The following is a 20,426-nucleotide window of genomic DNA, read 5'->3' as shown; positions in this document are numbered from 1 at the left end:
ATGTTTTAAGCTTGTTTTATCAATTGTGACGATTTGTCTACGTTTGCAGTAGCAATTGGGTTGGAAATTTTGAAAACATCTAGCAACTTTGGCTTTTGTTAACAGGGGACACTAGAGTCTAGACTAGACTTAAGCATTTTGCAAACAGTCATCTCGGTCGAGTCAGCAGCATGTCACAAACTCTATCAACCAGAGTAAAGGTTTTTGAAGTTTGCTTGAGTTTCACAAGCTATCAATCAACAAAGATGCACCTAACAGACTGCAATAATAAATGTTGATTAACCCATTTATGCCTAGCGTCCTATATGTAGGACACCTACTCAAATTAAAATTTTTCTTTGCACGTTCAGTTTTTAGATTTAGCTGAAGTCAAAATACGTTTATGAGTGTTTTTGCAGCATATATCACAACTTTTTTCAAAGATTGCTTGTTTTGTTGAGACTTGACATCATTTTCAATTTCCTCGATTTTGCTAATTCTGAAATTTTGAAGATGCATGTCGAATTATATCAATAAATCTGCATATGCAAATAAGCTTCCAAAAATATTTGTCATTGTCTTTATTCGTTATGTATCAACATATTTTACAGCAAATGTTTAAATTTAATTGACAGCAACATTTTCGAGAAAATTGATTGAAAAGATTGGTGTCCTAGATATAGGCCGCTAGGCACACGTGTTAGCAAAATGAAGCAAAAGTGACAATCAATTCCCACGCATCCAGTGGTATCAAATAGCGATTCCCTATGATTTCCACGCTGTATATCAAAGTAGTTGTGTTTGTTTTTAGAATAACATAATTATCGTAATTTACTGAAATTTTGGTAATTGTTTAGTTTTTGTTGGCGTTTTTACATGGAGGGCATCTTGACGTAGGCGAATTCGGCCTCACAGTGATTTCAATCCGCTAAATGACTTATTTCAGTGATGTGTTGCTTTTCTAATTTTCATCTTCGTATTTTGTGAACTTTCGCTTCAATAAAATGCTTGATGACAAGAGATTTCCCATTTATCGTGCTTTGAGCGATGACGATTAGGCCTACGCATTACGCACAAGAAACTTGCGAAATTTGATAGCGGATTTGCCTAGCGTCCTATATGTAGGACGGTCTTTTTCTCGACCAGTACTAACATAATTAAGAAAAAATTAATTGTGAAATGTTTTTTAGGTCATGATTATGCAATACTTAAATTTTCAAAAAAATTTTTTAAGCACTTTTACTTTCGGCACAAATGGGTTAAGCATAAAACAAAAGTTTTTTCTTGCTCACTTCATCAGATACGGTAGCCTACTTCCTCTTATCAGCCATATGTCTAGACTACTGGCTACAGCACTGTATTATACAGTAGCTAACAATATATCTTTCCTTTACTTGTTTGGGCAAAGAATTCCAGCAATTGGCTACTATATATATCAGGCCTCAAAACAACTTTTTTTTTCCGGCGGCCAAACGTGTCCGACTGAAGCAAGCTGTTCGGCGGCCAATCACAAGCACATGGCGGCCATCAGAACTTCGACACGCATCAACGTACAGTCTTCAAAATTAGCACATTTTTACTTCGGCAGAAACGTTGCCGAGGCCAAATGACAAAAGTTGAAATTGCCTCGGCAATTGCTGTAAACGTTTATCACGAAACAGTTGTACTAAAACATGTAAAACGAGAAGCGAAAAATATACTAGAATAGTCTATCACTACCGCACTGTTTGATTTGTTGTGATGTAATAATACCAAAAGTAGCGATAAAGCGAGCAACAAGATACGCACGTCTCACGTAACACGTAATTCACCTTAAATAAATCTCGGGGAGAAAAGTAAGTTAATTTTAGGTTGATTCAACGTTCGAGTCAGCACAAATCGATTTAATTTTTCGGCGTGTTATATTGCGTAACAACAATGCCCTATAAGAAATTTACGTTTGTTTTACATTAATTTGACATCTAACAACGTTGAATGATCCATTCACGCATTGCCGACGCTAATTTCGAAGACTGAATATATCGCAGCAATGAAGTATATTGTGATGTCACTTGCATCCTGCTTATGTCAGACATCACCGTCCTGCTGGGTCAATCAATAATAACAATTCAAGCATAGACAGTGTCAGTGTGTATTGTGATTTATCGAGTGCTTTGGTTGCTTTCTAATCCTTTGTGATTATAAGTGGCTAAGTACTTTATTCACAAGGTCGTTTGCGTAATTTTTTTTTCCGATTTTTATGGCGGACAAATGCGGCCGACGGAAGGGCGAGACCCGGCGGACAAAATGTTGGTTTTTGTAGGTTAATCGCGGCCATGGCCGCGATGGCCGCCTTCAGTTTCGAGGCCTGTATATACAACTTATCAAGTTTTGTGGACCGAAGAATTTGCCTAAAATATATACAAAAGTAGCTATGGAAGTGGATGAAACATTTCTGTTTTCAATTTCTGTTCAAGTTCTGTCCAGTTTCTGTTCAAGTTTATTTCTGAAAAAACATTTCTGTTCATGACTTATACAATACAGTAACATACTAGCGCCCTAACCCTCCCATGTTTGTGCCACCTTAGAGAATCTTAACCCTTTCAAGGGAGGCAAAATCTCTCATTTAAGGGCCACTGCTTTAGGCTATCCTCGGACTAAGAAAAACTTCAAAATGTTATTCCTGGCAGTTTCATATATATATATACTACTTGTGTTGTAAAGGTTTTGAATCATTGACGCAGGGCTGGTTACTGAGTAGACAAGGTAAAGTTTTAAATTGTTGTTTTTTGTGAATTATTCCATCCACTAGGTGCCGCTGAATGTAGAACAGTTCTTGAAATGCATTGCTAAATACACCTCAAGAGTCGAACCAGCTCTACTTGATATTGTAGTTTCTTTGCAGATTTTGCAGCCTCCCACTGCTGTAGATATCATCATTTTTATTCGTTTTTTTATTGTAATCTTGTCTACAGTTTTATTGTACATTATGTTTTGATTTATTGTACATCTTTTTTGCAGCGGCCAATAAACAACTATCTATTTATCATTGTAGGTGACCTTGTACTTAAATTTATGTTAATTTTTACCCACATACACTTGACATAATTCACAAGCAGTTGGTGTAGTATCAAATTCAAAGGAATGTACCGGTATCCTGTATCCTAGACTCAATTATTCAAACTTTTATTTTTTGTGTTGCACATTGTCAGGATTTTCTACAGGTAGAGGTTCCAATGAGTTATAAGTAACAGGCATTCTAGGATGCTTTAAGATACCTATTTTCCCTCACAGAAGTTGTAAAATCAAGTTTGTTATGAAGCAAGACAATTAAGAAATATGAAAGTAACTACACCAAATGTTTATGTGTTTGTTCTTGTGGTTCTGTTAGCTAATGTGGCTTCAATAGTGTTTGGAATCCTAGATGCTACAAATGCTGGAGGTAAGGCCTGATATGATACTTTTCTTTCATTATTTTATATGTAGGCCTATTAAGATTTTATGACAAATGTATAGCGTAACTTACCGTAAATCTAGTTTGTGGAACTAAAATGTAATAAAAATAAAATGATTGCAACATGTGTACACACAGTGCCTGAAGCATGTCTGCCTCAATTTTTCTCATTTTAACTAAAATTTTAGATATATAATACTGTATAATATATGGTTCCTGTCCATTGTCCGTGATGTACATCAGACAACATACAAAGATGTATATAAACTTCTTGTTTACTGTGTTTTAACTTTTTTGTAAGATAAAAATAAGTTTTTGAACATTTATATACATAATGTCTGCTATTGGAACTCTAAAGCCAAGGTTTTATATTGTATAATATGGGCATTTCTGCAAAAACTACCCTTTGCTAATTTTAGCAAATATGCTCTATCAAAAAGCATGCATTTTTCTTTTCAGGTTTGTTTCATAACACTGAGTTGAATTTGAGTGTAAAATATGTCACTGAGCTTGAACCTGTTCCTGTTGCTTTCTCCATCATCTGGCCAATTGTCTTTTTGTGGACTTCTGCCATCAGTGTTTACTTTGTTGTTTCTCTTTGCCTTCCAAATCATGAAAGTCCAGTGAAAGTAACACCAACTCTGACGCCAAAAGTAGGTTTTGAAGTGCTGATACTGCAATAATATCGATAAAATTCTATATGCTTCTAATCTACACTCTACACTACAGTGTAAGAATAGCACATCAATTTCTGCAAGCACACCACTTCACTTTAAGTTAGTTCAGTCAGTAATAGAATTTATGTTTTTTACAATGCTAACTGTACTTTTCATTAGTAATTTTTGCATGTCTGTTGTCATCTTTTCTATAGAAATATTATATGTCATACCTTTTGGTGGAAACTTAATCTGACATTACATTTGCCAATTTGTGTTTGTCATAGAGATTTATAGGAAATAAGAGTAGATAGTAGTAGAGATAAGTAGATTAAGAGATTAAGTAGAGATAATCTTTCAAAGCATGTGTTGTTTTTCTGTGTAGTTTACAAACAAGCTTATTCTTTCGTTTCATATCAATAACAACTGAGTTGCAATGCAGTTAATTAAGTTGAATTAACAGCCTAAAATAATTGTTTGAATTACTAACAGAAGACAATGTTTTTCAGACTTTCTTGGTTGCTTTAACAGTAGGATTTTTATCTACTGTTGCTTTTATGTTTGCGTTTGATCGTGAATTGCTGGTACCATCCTTTGCCATTCTTTTTGTTGGAACTGCAGCCTTGTGGCAAGCTATCGTGCAATCTCTTGGTCTTGTCTATGAAAAGCAGAAATTGTACAGCAAGAGTAAGAAATTTTTGTTGTTGTTTTTGTTAGCAGGGCTGTGGAGTCGGAGGGGTTTTAGCAGGTCCGGAGTCGTTGAAAATAGGGTCGACTCCAGCTTAATGCAAAATGATGAACAATAAACATTTTGGTTTGCAACCTTTTTCAAAATATTGTACCTTGTTTTTCGTATTACTCCAAATATTTCCCCTTGAAAGTTAAATGATTTATGCACATCATGCGCTGATTATTATTTTTTACATTAAGAATAGTTACACACTTGTAATCTTGTATTTCTTTGTATACAGCTATGCTTCTGGTGGTTCGCATATTGGTACACAATGGTTTATGCCTCTTTGCAACTTGGATGACAGTGGCTACCTTCTTGGGTTTTACCACTGCACTCATTTATGTGGACAGTGCCGGAGAAAACACAGCAATGTTTAGAGGTGGGTGGAAAACCTCGCTAACGACTTCGAAAGTTTTACTGTTTTCGTCCTGTCACATTCATTGTTTTTTAATGATGTAACGAGATGTTGAATAGCTAATGGCAGGGTTCCCACGCAGTCGGGAAAGTAGGGAAAAGGTAGGGAATTTGAAAACCCGTTTTCCAGACCGGGAAAAGGTCGGGAATTTTGTGAAACCTCCCTCGTGGTATTGAAAAAGTATGGAAAACCTTGATGACTAAATTGTAGATAAAAAATCCGATGTATTGGTATCGGTGATATCGGCCATTGTTTGAGTAGCCTATCGGTATCGGCAAAATTTGGCCGATACTAAACATGTAAAAAAGGCGCTTGCTGCGGATTTTCTACAGAAGCAAAGATATAGATTTTTTAAAGTAGTAACTAACGTCAGATTGATATAGAAAAATAACAACCTGTTAAATTTTTGATATCTCACATTCCCGTGACTTCTTGCGCGCGCATTTTGGCATTGGTTGCTTGCAGTGATTCTTTCACTCAAACAAAACGTTTTATTTCAGCAGTTTTGCCTTGTTTGATTTTTAAGTTGTAAAGGAGACTCAATTTCTCCAATATTTATCATTTGTGTTTCTTTTTTACTCTCAGCAGAGTATAAAACTTGTAAAAGTTTTTCATCCATACAACGTCATGAATGAAATATCTCAAATCGGCGTAATGACGTGACATCATCTAAACATTTTATCGAATAAGGAATTAACAAATTCGATCGTCACAAGTGGTTTGGTTGTGGTAAACAAATACGTTTTGACTTTGAAGTTCAGTGAAACAAAATATCCATTAATCGATATGTAATATATGTAGTCAAATTCCATATCAAGAATAAGTCCATATTTTCTCAGGTTTATGTCAGCTCCAGAGATCAGTAGGCACAACAAGACCTTTTACTGATTGGTTCAGTGAGGATTTGTAGTCCCGTTGCTTTCATATTTAGTGAATAGACTCGTTTTCAATTCATTTTTATAAGACATTACGTAATGAAAAAATATGTGATAAGGATGGAAGACATTACGTCGTGTATTTTCAATACAAATTGAAGTTTAAAATTTATTCTTTTGTTTATAATCGTAATCCTCCTTCAAAGCGGTATTACAAAGAACAATTTTCGATAAGGGGGGCATCAAGAATAAGTCGACATGACTTTTAAGGTTTACGTCAGCTCCGGAGATCAGTAACATATAGTATAAGGTTGTCCTCTTAGATACAACAAGACCATTGGTTTAGTGAGGATTCGTAGTTCCATTACTTTCATTTTGAGTGATCATACTGATTTTCAATTTATTCCTACAAGACATTATGACTACGTAATGAAAAAATATATGATAACTAAGGATGGAAGACATTACGTCATTTCTTTTCAATTCAAAATGAAGTTTAAAAGTTATTCTTTTGTTCATACTCGTAATCCTCCTTCAAAGCGGTATCACAAAGAACAATGTTGTGGCGCAACATGCAGTTTTTCAATAAAGTTCGGGAACTGTTTTTTTCTTGTTCATCTGCCCTTTAAATACCGGTCATTCTACTGTACAGACAGTGGTGTAGCGTAACCATGGCGTGACTTATTTAATTGTGGGGCACTCCAGAAGCAGAAATATTATGAAAATTTAGCCTCGGGCGATTTTTGTTCTGTAGCCTAACATTCAAAATTTTACTTATCGTATATACTAGAGTGCAGTTTGAGATTTTCGCAAGTGGTTTTCACCTCAAAAAGCCAGGTTCGACTTATACACGGGACAATCTGTTTCCAACTCGGCAGCCTTCAAAATTAACGTATATTTGCTGCGGCAAAATTATTGCCGACCAGACACTGAGTGTGAAACAGCGTCGGCTGAAGTAAAAGTTTTGAATACGTTTATTTGCCGTGATTCAAACTTCAGTTTCAACTTCAAATTTTAATGATTTCTTGTTAATTCTAAACTTTATACACTTGTTGAGCAATACGCAAAGCTCACGAGACAAAAGAGTTGATTTAAGCAATCGATTTTTTTATTTTTGCGTGTATAATTGTTCTTATTACGTAACATTCCATGATCGTTGAAGTCGATTAGCGGCCGCATAAAACAATGATGTCAGGTTGGCTAGGTGATAATAGCGGTAAGAGACATCGTTAATGCAGGCAATATCTGCGACCAAGACCACAATACCTCAGTCCTCAATCACGGTGGCCATTCATTACTAAAACCTACTCATGACACCAGGCCCGGATTTAGGGGGGGGGCAGAGGGGGCAGTTGCCCCGGGCCCCCCGACTTTTGAAGGGCCCCCTACGTGGAAAAAAATGTGATTTTGTGTTATTTTTTTCTCTTTGGCCTTTAAAGTTTCTGCAAAATGCTGTGCAGTACTGGACTGATGCTACTGTAGACGTAGAGATGGTTTTTCGCGCCGTAGGCGCAAAAAAGTTTTTTGCACGGGGGCCACCCGATCTAAAAGTGCCCCGGGCCCCCCATCAGCTAAATCCGGCCCTGCATGACACAACAAAAAAGACAATATCATTCATAAATCCTATTTACTGTACAATGTTTTTGTAATTCAGTGTTCAGAATCACAAAGACAGTGTTCAGTGTTCTTTTCACTTACTTCAGTTTGTCAGTAGTGTGGTTTTTAATTGTTTTGGTTTGGCTTATGGCAGGTTGCCATGTCCGATGGAATGAGGCTTTGAATTGCAGTTTTAGTATTATAAATGTGACAGTTTATTCAAACTGATTTCAGTTCGGGTCTTTTGGAAAAAAAAAGAGTTTTTTCTTCAAACAGGAATCTTCTACTGCATATTATTATTATTTTTCATACTGATTCGAATGTAATAGAGTCCGGATATACAATTTTAAACCTGTGCATGATCGTGTTTGGAAATAATACAGCACAGAAATTTTCATTGATTAAACACTGTTAATGCGCAATTTAGATCAAAATCAGGTTGGGAATTTTTTAATTTAGTGTTGAAAAAGTAGGGAATTTTTAGAATTTAGTATTGAAAAAGTAGGGAATTTGTTTATAAAAAATGTGTGGGAACCCTGTAATGGTGATTTGCCACCTATTACGGGTGAGCCGAAATTGATATACAGAGCTTACGTGTAGACTACAGCATTGTGCTGCATGTCATTCATTTTATCTCGTAGTCCTTGGATTCCCAACAAATAAAAAATAGCGTTCATCTGTTTTGCCATTCTAGTGAGCCTTCCTGTTTTATGTTGGCACGTTTTGTAGTGTGGGATTTCGATAAGTTTTAAAAGCGTAGGCTATATTCGAATGAATAGCTGTGATATTTTTGTTTACGTTTTCAGGGCTAGTTGGGATGGAGATGGGATCAACCATTGGTCTGGTTTTGATATTCGTGGTGATGCTTGCGTTGTTCGTGGCTGAAAACTTCAAATACGAACCGTACTTTCGCTACGTGTTCAGTATCTCCCCGGTTTTCGTCTTTGCTTTTGCCACTGTCGTCGCTCAGTTGCAGGCCACCCACCCCGGAGGTCGCAACATGTTGCTGGCATCGGTTCAGCTTGGCGTGGCAAGTCTTTGTTTCCTTGCTAGAGTCGCCTTAGGCGTTTATCGTCTCGTACGACCAGCTCCCGACAGCTATTATTACCCAACCAAGAAAGGCGACAAAGCCCCACTTGTGTGAGCTGTAGGCTACGTATCGTATGAGCTGGTGGATTGTGAATATAGGACTGTTATGATATTCATGTGTTTATGTATGTATACAGTATTATTAAAGTACATTATCTGTTGCAAAATTGAACTCACACAGGCAAGCGTCATTGTGTAGATTTGTTGTGGTCTGACTGAAACTTAAATTTATCACTGCTGTATGTAGTGTACCCCACCGTATTGTGTGTTTGTTTGTCAAGTTCAAGTATATAATTAAACCAGTCAAATAAACTTTAAAACTGTAGTTCAATAACAATTCCTTCATGACAATGTTGCGGTTCCAATGGCTTACGTTTTGTGAATTTGTTGTAAAAATATGTTCCATCAATCAATGCAAATCGCAGTTGTTTGTCAAAGGCGTACTATGAACTCGTGCAATTAAAAAAAACTACGGAAGCGCTGAAGCCGAGAAGTATTGTACTGTGTGTTTGTTTATCGTTGCCACATATTGCTACAGTGTTCTGCTTTGCGTTTTTAAAATGTAAATACACACAATAACACTGCGCTTGTACGTTTATGGCAGCATCCAACTTGACCAACTTATTTAGCTAAACCTTTAAACGTTCTGGAATCTGTGTGGTAAGTTATTTTATGTTATAACGAGGCGCTTTTGCCACTTTAACAAACTTTCAAATGATACAACTGTTAGTGAAACTGCTTTTAGTAAGAGGATAATAACCAAGAAGAAGTATTAGCCTTGTTACTTAACGCAACAAACAGTTTAGGCCTACCAGCCTTAATTTTTAATCATGAATCGATTTCGCTATCACATCATCCTCAGTATGATCATGTCAAGAGCAAAAATAGTTTCTGTTGGCTTGTTTTTGATTATTTAAACAAAATTTCTACGAGTAGCCTATAGGCCTAGTTCGTGGTAAGACTGACACGGTAAGTAGGCCTATGCTGCCAATTGACTACTGTTCTCAACACAGCTAGCCCATACTTCCGGAAATTGAAGTCACAAAAGCATGTGAGTGAGCATTGCTATTTGCAGAAACGAGGCGAGACCTTTGGACTGTTTTACATTTTTGCCTTGTCGCCTTTTGTGGTAGGCTGAGCGTGGATGTTGCAAAAATAGCATCTGGATTGGCAGCTAAACGTGAAACTTTACCACTTACCAGGGTGTGGTCGTTAGTAGGCTATGCATTACCAACTAAGCCTACGTGGGAGGAGCCAAAAATGAGACTTTAGCCTACCCACACCAGGGATGCGCAACTGGTAGGAACTGAGATAATTTTGAAGAATTTATTTTTGCAAAAATATTTTAAGTGAAGTGATGGAGACCTTCCTAACCCTTAAACTGTAATTACTGTTCTATGACACAAACAGCGATTACGAGCCTATCAGGCCCGATACTAATATACAAGGAAAAAGCGAGTTAATGGTATTTCAGTTCGTTATTGCAGGCTTAGTTGTTTTATAACATGATTTTAGACCAAACTTGCCTATACCGTAATTAACAAAGAGTAAGTAATTTACATATAAGTTGTAGAAACAATATAACTTATTCCGCCTATCTTGTCAAAATCACAAAACCGTGATAGCCTACTCTGCAGTAAGTATGATACAGTTCAGTAACGTTTGTTTTGCGTTATGGTTATTGCCTTAGTTAGTGCATTGCACCGAGTCACGTGCGCTTGATTACATCGTGCCGTCCTGTGGCGGTGAGTAGTTCGTAATAATTGCAGCAGGACTTGGTAGGCCACTCACTACACAGTGATTTGTACACTTAGCTTTAAGTTACTAGTGTTAAGACCACTTTTCCATTCCTTTGCGTTTGTGGGTTTCTGTAGCCTACCTATTCTGCAGTAAGCTACCTACAAGCGTAACAAATTAGGCTAAATCTCGTGCAGTGAAGTTGACTTTTGTATCACCATCAACTTGTGCTGATCTTCCTTCATCTGAACCACCTGCTTCTTATTCTTTCACTTAAATTTTCCTCTAGGCTACATCTGCCTCTAAATGATAGCCTAACTATCTGAGGGCACATATTCATCTCCTGACGACGTTTCGCTGTTGTCAATAGGCCTATCATCATAATGAAGTTCAGCTTGAAGCATTTGAAATACATTTCTAAAAAAGTTGTGAATTAAAATAAAGTTCAACCAGCCTCATGTTTAAAAAGAATACATGTTTCGCTACATAGTAGCCTAATGAGAATCTTCATTTCTGCAATCAAACAAAATTGTTTGTTTGTTTGCAGAACTGAAGATGCTCATTACTATGTAGCGAAATATATATTCTTTTTAAACGTGAGGCTGGTTGAACTTTATTTTAATTCTCAACTTTTTTCGATGTGATCAAGTCAACCGCTTCTTGCTGACGGCGTGCCAGGGTTAGGTCTCGGTGTTTTGTTTGTTTGTTTTATTATCTTTATCTTGCATTGCAGGAAAGCGGACTTGAGCGCTATGCATCGGTCAGTGCCGGTCTTTGGGATGTGCAAACCGTGCGATCGCACAGGGCCCGCAAATTAGGGGGCCCGCAATTTACTCAGAAAATGCAGTAATTTTGTCATTTTCAAAGGAAAAGTTCAACAAGTGAATTCAGTAAAGGAATTCGCAACAAGAAAACATAGAGACTCAACGAATTCAACCTATTTCGTCGCCTAAATATTTCGTACCCTGAAAAGATCGAGAAAAAAAAACGACATAGCCGAAATCGCTGATCGGAGTTGCCGCAAACATTTCAAAATTTCTCGATCTTTTCAGGGGACGAAATAAGTCGAAATTTAATTTTGTTACACGATTTCAGGGGACGAAATAGGTTGCATCCAGACTCAACATACTGTAGAGACATAGCTTTATTTCCGAAAAATGCCAAAGAAAGCATGATCTTATCCTTTTGCTATGCCACCGGACAGCACCATTTCACAGTAATATTCATACCTAAATTTTTGTTGAACATGCTCTCAGAATGTCCCAAATTCAAAGTAATTTTTCAAAATTTTCTGGGGGTGGCCCCCCAGACCCCCCCGCCGCTGGTTGTCGTCTTTGGCGATCACGCCGCCACTGCCGCCCCCTTTCAAAGTACCTAGCTACGTCACTGATATGGATTATTGTCATTGGGGCCCACAAAAGCATATTCCGCACAGGGCCCGAAAAACCCTAAGACCGGCACTGCATCGGTGTACTCCTTCCGACGTACACCTGACCCACGCTGCAGCCGACTGCAATGCCTGTTTCTGCTTGTCTAACTTACTCTACTTATGACTTAAATTTGGTACTACCCATTACTCGAAATCGATCACTGGGTAGAGGCAATTATCGTAAAGTTTCTTGCCCAGAGAAACAACAGCAAGTGCGGGTGGCTGGAGTCGAACATGCAGGCTCTCGACTGCGAGCGCAACGCGCTAACCACTCGGCCACTGCTGCCTCAGATGACATTCACTTTATCAAATACATTTCTATTAGCCATATTTAAAATTCTAAAAAGTAAATTAACAAAACGAACGGCCTGTAATCATAATTTGGGGTGTGCCTCTGGTATCAGAGTTAGACATAGGCTACTAAATTTTTTGGGTTTGTTAACTCCCAAATTTTGGTTTTAAGTTTTGCAGAAGAAACCATTTGAGGCATTTCTGAGGCGACAGCTCTAAAAATCAAAAAACGAATAAATTCTGTAGGCTACATTTTTTTCCTCACCGGGCCTCCCAGGTCCTAATAAGTTATAATTACTGTTTTAATGATTAAAGCTGCTAACTAGCATAGGCGTAGCCAGGGGGGGGCGAAAGGGGCCATGGCCCCCCCCAAATTTTCAAAGTTTGGATTCCGAAGTTGAACCCTTTGTTGAAAATATAATATAATTTTTACAAATTTATATTGTTTTTCAAAACATCTGGCTATTAACACCCCCCAGGACTTTTGTGTTTTTTTGTGTTCTCTAATTTTAGCCGCAATTTTTGCCCGTTTGTGTGTAACAGCTACCTTTAATAAGTTAATAGCTGTTTATCTGTCGATCAATTTCATACAAATATTACCCTGAAAGTGTTTCCAGGAAGCTCTATAATTCATTACTTGAGCGTAATTTTGCAAAAATTTTCCGGGGGAGCATGCCCCCGGACCCCCCTAGAATACGCGTGCCTTCGGCACGCTCTAACCTCTCATCAGGTTTATTGCTTAACCCACCAGGAAACGCCACTGCAGTCTTCAATTAAACACTTTGTCGTTCTCTTCAATTCATCAAATATTTGGCCCCCCCCAAATTTTTTTTCTGGCTACGCCACTGGTTGTGAACCTTTTTAAGCTAAAAAATCCCTAAGAAAAGCTTTGTGGATTTCACTTAGGTCTATGCCCTTTTTAAAAAATAAGTGCGGTAGCACAATGGCTAAAATCGCTTTTATGAGCCCGAAATATAAACATCACTATAAAACTAACAATGAATAGGTTTAAGTCCCGAGTTTAACCAAGCGGTTATAGGTCCTATTAACATTTTCCTAAATGCGCAGACGTTGTGAAATTAATTTGGGAAGATACAAATGACATTCTGGGCCCCTAAAACATGACACTGCTAAAAAGCACTTATTGAAATAAATGAAGGAAAGGAAATATTAGTAAAATCATCCAAGAAAAAAGAACTTTTTCCAAAAAAGCAAAAATTGTTTCCAAGCTAAAATAAGCTTGATGGAAATGCACTACAGAAAACAAATAGGCTACGGTACATGCCAAGTTTTTTACAACTTTTCTAGCTTCTTGGAAACGTCTTTGAGCTCTAAAATCCTTCCAAGTCCAAAAGTACTTCTAGTATAAGCTGTTTAAGCTAATGGCCAAATGCTATAGCCTATGCGTTAACTCTAATGAAGTGGTTCTCAACGGGGGCGGTACCGCCCCCCAGGGGGCGTTTTGACTTTGCAGGGGGGCGGTATGATTACCTCGGATTAAGGGAGGCGTTTTGATTATTAAGGGGTTTTCTGGTTTAATTTATCTACCGTCCAGCGTTACGATTTCGTCAAAGAGCTCGTATCTTCGTGATAGCATTTCCTACCTCATACCTGGTGGAAAAGGGATTCAGCTGTGTTGTTCTGCTACATATCAAACAGCGAAACCCACTTGACATAAGTTATCCATAAAAGGTGATCTTCGAATGTTTCTCACAGGCTTTACACAGGATGTGTTGTGTACCAAGCTCAAGGTTCACACTGACTACCAGTAGGCCTATAGGCCTACTGTTTTCACGCTCGCAAATATATATTTGCTTTTCATCAAATATAGTTAGGCTACTATTCTCTAAAACCCTTACAGCCTGTTTCACCCTAAAAGGGGGGTCATCAAAAGGTCCTTATTCTAATAGAAATGTAATTCTATTTGAATAAGGACCTTCTGATGACCCCCCTTTTAGGGTAAAACAGGCTGTAAGGGTGTTAGAGACTGGTAACTAGCCTATATTTGATGTAATTTGCTCTGCTTGGCATTGAGCATTTTTTGTAGTATATATTAGCTTTTCGTAATTAATCGTTTTTGTTGGGGGGCGGTAAAATTTTGCCAGTTTATGAAGGGGGCGTTGGGCCAAAAAAGGTTGAGAAACACTGCTCTAATGCAATGTTTATCAACACAACTTAAACAAATGCTAGTAATTTCGCGGTTTTTCTTCGAAGATTAACCTTAGCAGTTTAACGTTCTTGCATGACTTGCACAATTTAATTTCTTTTTGTCGTTAAAACTGCGTAATTTTTGTGTGAGCCTAACATGAATTAATATAACTGTTATGCAACAGCCAGTGTGGACAAGCGCAGTTGAATGCCATAGATTGCTAAGATAAATATTGTAAACGTGTCCATGAAACATTCCTACTTAGTGTCTTACGGCTTACGCAACCGTCTACAGCAGGGGTACTCAAAATTTTGTAGCCACGGGCGCATAATTATTTTTTTCATTTATTTTTGTCCTTGAAATTCGGTTTAAGCTTTAGGATTGTATATTGTAGTTGTAGGGTAACCAATTACGAAGCGTTTGTTTGGTAATGCATGTAACTCTAACTGCCTAACTAACAATAATACAATTAGACTACTGCAGGGTTGCAAGTATCGGTTTCAAATCGCTATTCGATAGCGCTATTCTCTACTTTTTCAATATCGATTACGTCATAGTCTTTTCTTTTTTCCGCCAATATCATTTATGGTTTTTCTTTATTTTTTTTTACTGAATCGATATTCTTTCTTCGATTGTTTTGCAACTTTTTTCAAGGTTTTATTTCTAATAACATGCGACGGACAAAGATATCATAACGTATTTTTACTCTCATGCGAGAAAAACGATAATTGAACAATACTGATCAAGCGGAGTTGAAAGGATAAGCATTTTGTTTGAAGTTATGCATGAGCAGAAAGGGAACACTGGTAGGCAGTATAAAATCAGATACTTGATTTGTATTTTTTTAAATTGCGTTTAATATCGATTAGCCTATGCTTTATTCTCTACTTTTTTGGGAGGCTATTGAAATCTAATATTTCTCTACTTTTTTGGGAGACTATCGAAATCGGGTATTTCTCTACTTTTTTGGAGGCTATCGAAATCGGATATTTCTCTACTTTTTTGTTTGACTATCGATATCGATTTATCCCCTATTTTTTTCAATATTGACTTGCAACCCTGGGCTACTGTATATTACATCGTCTTTGAGTTATATGAATATTACGCAGACTTATCAGAATGACTGCAGTTACAAACCAAAAGTCAAGCACGTAAGCTTGTCTTCGTTATTTTCACTTGTTGGTCTTGCGGGATAAAAAAGACCTTGAGAAAGTTGAGCCTAGACATAGGCCGTAGATATTGTTCCCAAAGGCCGCACTTTGGGCACCCCTGACCTATAGAGAAGTGACTGCGTGATCAACTTTACCATTTCATGGTTCAATGGATAGCTCGCCGTGGTTATGTAACTCACTTCCATTTCCGTTATGTAACGCATAGGATTTAAAGCCTGGTGTCAGTAGCCTAAGCGTCGTTATACATTTTCAAGTCACCTTAGTAAACTAACTGAAGTTCTGATAAATATGGCAAAGAAAAACAATAACTGTCAAGCAGTAATTTCGTATGTCTTGGTGTTTGTTGCTTTAGCAAGCAATGTGGCGTCGCTGGCTTTAGGAACTATCAATGGAATTGGCGGAGGTAAGCAAGACTGCTATAATAATATCAGCTTAGAACTACCATTTTACTATGATTTTGTAAATTCACTAAATGTAGTTATCTATTTCAAGTCATTTGATTAAATCCTAAAAGAAGTAATTTTCTACTCAGTAACTCCTATTATGTCTGAACAAAAGTAGACATTTGTTTTCCAGCCTGCTTAAAGATTTTTCGTTAGCCCTGGTTAATACTTTTTCATAACTTAAAAATTCTTACGCAGGCATCTTTCGCAATCGGACTGGAACGATCAGTGATAAGTATTACACCGAAGTGACTCCAGCGTCCTATGTGTTTGGCACAATCTGGCCGCTGATTTTCTTTTGGACTTTGCTGGGAATTTCATACTTTGTTGTGTCCATATTTCTTCCAGTTGACCACAGTCCACTCAAAAGAAGACCTACGTTAGTCCCAAATGTAAGATACTCATCCTTAACCCGACATTGAAGCTTTGTGCCTGATTTCATTGAATGTGGTGGTGATCGTTTTCGCTTTGTGTGTATAGTAAGCTTAAGCAATTTTTATTTTTAATAGATAGCTTAAGCCTTATTATTCTGTACCTGCGAGCTAAACCTTATTATCGGTGTTCATTTAACTATTTGGAGAAGGCAGAAACACATGCTACAACTACAAGGCACATGTTACAGTATTTTCTTTGTATACAAACTTTTTGTGAAAATTAGATTGATGTTGTGGATATCTCTACCCTATCTAAAAATCAAAGGATTGTGATATCGATTGGTGGTGGAATTGCAACACCATAACAAAATTACAAAACCAGTCTAGTTCACTAGGCTATACATGTTGTATTGTAGTTTGAACCATAAACCAAACAGAAGCTAAAACAACGCTCTGGTGTTACAAAACATTACGATTCTTTACGGTAAATTTACGTAGTATCTTGTGATTTGCTTATTTCTCCATATTCTTTTTGTTATATAATATATTCTGAATGTAGCAACCGTGGTCACGCTTTAAATCCAGTAAAACGCTGGCAACCACTTCAGCAACTCATGCTTTGTGCTTATGTCCTTGATCGTCGCTGCTCTACTGTACAACGGTAGATCGCCCAGGCGCGGATTTATGGGGGGGGCCCAGGGGGCCCGGCCCCCCCCCCCAAAAATTTTGTAAAAAATTGTATGTTTCCGCATCAAATGGTTTGATATGCTTCTAAACAGCTGATATTAGTCCCTCGGCATCACAATTGATGAAAATGATTGTTTTAATGTCTATTTTCTAGCATATCGTGTATGTCGTAGTATCATTGTTCACATCTGTTTAGCTTTTTCTTTCTTTTTAATCGATTTTCAAATTTTCTGGCCCCCCCCCCCCCGAAAAAAACTCTTAGATTCGCGCCTGAGATCGCCTATACTTTGGCAGATATGATTAGAGTGAAAACCAGTGAATTAATGTGCATCTTTTTGTTCAGGTCTATCTCATACTCTTTGCTTGGGGTTATGGATCTACAGTCGGCTGGTACTTTGCTTTTGATCGTGAGAGTTTGGGATGGTCACTGGCGCTATTAATTTCAACAGTAGTCGGCATCTATGGAGCCATTGGAGTGTCACTAAAGCGTCTTTATGATAACGTAAAAGAACTAGAAAGCAATAATAAAGGTATAAATTCTATTGCGTTCATTTTTATTTGTATAAGGCTCCCAATATTAATTAATTAAATCGCCCAATAACCATGTCGTCATAATAATCTTTACTGCCGTGCAAGTTTTGCTGGCTCCGGATTGCGTTACTTTATAATTAACATAATCGATTGCACTTTTTGTTTGTTGAATCAGAAAAATAGCTTCCAACTTCATAAACATGATTTTACAGATAAATAAGGTACAAAATGATCCACAGACAAAAATATTTCACAAACAAATTGGAATATTGACATTAAGAGGGTGTTGTGGCTTGTGGATGTTCCACAGAACTGTTCTAACATTTTCATCATTTTTCAGTTATGCTTTGGCTGGTTCGAATCATGGTACAAAACGGTCTTTGCGTTTTGGCCACTTGGGTAACAATTGCAACTTCACTCGGCGTATTATTTGTTATTCTTTACAAAGATAGTGCTGGACATGCCACTGCGATCCAAAGAGGTACGCGTTTGCGTTTCGTTTTTAAACTTGTTCGTATGTGTAGTGCAGTATAGATAGTGATAGTGTTCTGCCAAAGCTAGAACAGAATCCAGAAGACATGTGTGTGTACAAGCGGATTTTTATTTTCAACAATGTCATAGTTTGATGCGAAAGAAGTCATGTGTTAACGTTCCTTCACAATTACTAATGGGTTTGCCATGATGTTCGCCATTCGCTTTCTGAAGATGGCCAACCAGACTGATTCAAGATGTAGTAGTGTGTGATTGGTGTTCACCATAACGCAAGTTTGATGTACTCCAGCATGACCAAGTTAGCTGAACAAACGAATGATAACGTCACATTCGTCAGTGCAAACACGTCGTGCTATAGGTTCTAATACTATTTCTTACTTTGCAGGATTAGTCAGCGTCGAAGACGGCTCTTCAATTATTATTGGACTGCTAATGGGCGTCATTTTAGTGTGGTTCGTCTTGGAAAACTTCGTTTTTGAAAAGTATTTTCGATATATCTTTACCATCTATCCTGTTTTCATCTTTGCGTTTTCTGGTGTAGTGGTGAGATTGTCTTCACTGGGTGCAGGGCGAAATCTTATCATGGCGTCAGTAGCCCTTGGTTTATCAGGGATTGTGTTTATTGTTCGCATTGTTCTGTCAGTATATCGATGCTTTGCGCGTGATAGCGATATTTCTTATTCTAAAGATCGCAGTTTTCTAGCGTAATCGCACTCAAGTTCAGTCGCACTTTAAACGCTCACCGTTGCACTAAAAAGCAGAGCTTGGCTAGTGCAAAAAAATAGCATACAACAGTTGTACTGCAAATGACGTTAAGATTACACAGTTGCTTGGTTGTTCATTTTGGGCAAAACTTTGATTTTGCGCGGATTTTGTGCGAGAGGTGATATTAAATATATTTCTTTTTTTCAGTAGCCTATGATTGATGTATTTTTTGTGCTTATATACATTTACTCAATTAAAACCTTTCTTTTTTCTTTTTTAACAATCCTAAACACTAATTTGTGATTTTCTTTTTGCTGACCGAACGTTTCCATACGTTTATTGGACAGTCAACTTTCTTTTTTAAGAAAAACCAGTCGCTCTTTAGCAAGCTGCTGTGTATAGCATAACTCAAACCAAAACATCTTGTTGTTTTTAAAATGCAGTAATACTATCGCTTATTCGTAAAAAAACAATTATAATAAAATAAATCATTTTAAAGGTTTGAGCTTTGAAACTCAGACGAGCAACCGATTTAACCAAACTGTTAATTGCTGCTGATAAAAAGTAGGTTACGTCGTGCTCAACTGCTAAAATTAAACTTGGCATTTAAAATATTTTAATGAAACAAATGTGCAAACACACTTAGTTTTTTTTATAGTACAACAAATTTAACACTTTACTATCCTTTCACATTCTTAAAACTCAGTGGTTTGGTTGAATTCGTTTTATGCGATAACCAGTGGCTAATCTCAATAGCTACTGCAATATTGTGAAGTGTAGCTTATTAATAGAATCGGCCAGTACAAAAGCCGTCAGTATATTCGTCACATAATCGTATATGTTTCAGTACATCGTATATTACAGTGGTTGCATCTTACATATTTTGCATTTTAATTGTCATCCTTAACTGATTTGTGCCTTGCTTCGTGCAGTTTTAATTTTGGTTCAACTTTCATATGTTTATGTCGTAATTAAAAAAAAAAATACTTTTAACACATGTGCATCGAAGAATGTTCCTTGAGATCTTCAGATATCGACACATTAGAAAATTAGAAAAAAATCTGGAGTTGTTTTAATTAGAATCGGTATCGCTTTGGAATCGCTATTTTATGTCAGAAAAAAATCAGCCAGAAAAACATAAATGCACTGTCCGACTCGTGCCAAGTGTTTGTCAACAGTGTTATGCTATTTCAGGATTTTGTTTTTGGAAAATTATTTTTCATTTGCGTGCGAGTTTAAAAACAATCGGACTGGTAAAAGCTTGTGTTTACTGGGATCGGTTTGAAAGCCAGTAATGCTATATTCCTGCCAGCAAATTCGTTTTTATTATCACAACGTTTGCTACGCTGCAACATCGATTTATATAAAAATGACAAAATTTGCCTGCAAGGATAGAATAGAACTGAATTTTTTTTCTAGAAAACATTTTGCTCGGTATTTCATACCTTCCTCGGTCATAAACTCATACAAAACCGTTAAACAATTTTTAAATTGCTTAAAGACTAGTATTACAGCCTTACTAAATTAACTGAGCAATTCTGCTTATCCGGTCACAAAGGACTTCATCGCGTGTAAAATTTCTAAACATATTTTTCTAACTTCAAAATGAATTAAAAATGGTCTCAAAGTTTTCATTAACT

At 37.1% G+C, this 20,426-nt stretch overlaps 1 protein-coding gene across 1 annotated transcript; it reads left to right on the top strand.

Moving 5' to 3' along the window:
• The first annotated feature begins 2,992 nt into the window (after positions 1-2,992).
• LOC145779001 (uncharacterized) lies at positions 2,993-19,781 on the top strand. The gene is made up of 10 exons (XM_082590583.1): positions 2,993-3,400; positions 3,872-4,065; positions 4,578-4,755; positions 5,040-5,180; positions 8,494-8,828; positions 15,783-15,957; positions 16,196-16,389; positions 17,402-17,588; positions 17,930-18,070; positions 18,467-19,781. Exons 1-10 carry the CDS (start codon positions 3,298-3,300, stop codon positions 18,787-18,789), a joined length of 1,971 nt encoding a protein of 656 aa, XP_082446709.1. The 5' UTR covers positions 2,993-3,297; the 3' UTR covers positions 18,790-19,781.
• The last annotated feature ends 645 nt before the right edge of the window (positions 19,782-20,426 follow it).

This window comes from Aplidium turbinatum, chromosome 10, assembly GCF_918807975.1.
Source record: "Aplidium turbinatum chromosome 10, kaAplTurb1.1, whole genome shotgun sequence".
Taxonomy (NCBI): domain Eukaryota; kingdom Metazoa; phylum Chordata; class Ascidiacea; order Aplousobranchia; family Polyclinidae; genus Aplidium; species Aplidium turbinatum.
Note: the sequence above shows the minus strand (reverse complement) of the source record. Positions and strands in the feature narration are given on the sequence as shown.

Bases quoted from the DNA above. Each gene is read 5' to 3' on its own strand.
- LOC145779001 (XM_082590583.1), top strand. From the start codon at position 3,298: ATGAAAGTAACTACACCAAATGTTTATGTGTTTGTTCTTGTGGTTCTG. The intron at 3,401-3,871 runs GTAAGGCCTGAT...TTTTCTTTTCAG, and splicing joins AGATGCTACAAATGCTGGAG to GTTTGTTTCATAACACTGAG. The intron at 5,181-8,493 runs GTGGGTGGAAAA...TTACGTTTTCAG, and splicing joins AAACACAGCAATGTTTAGAG to GGCTAGTTGGGATGGAGATG.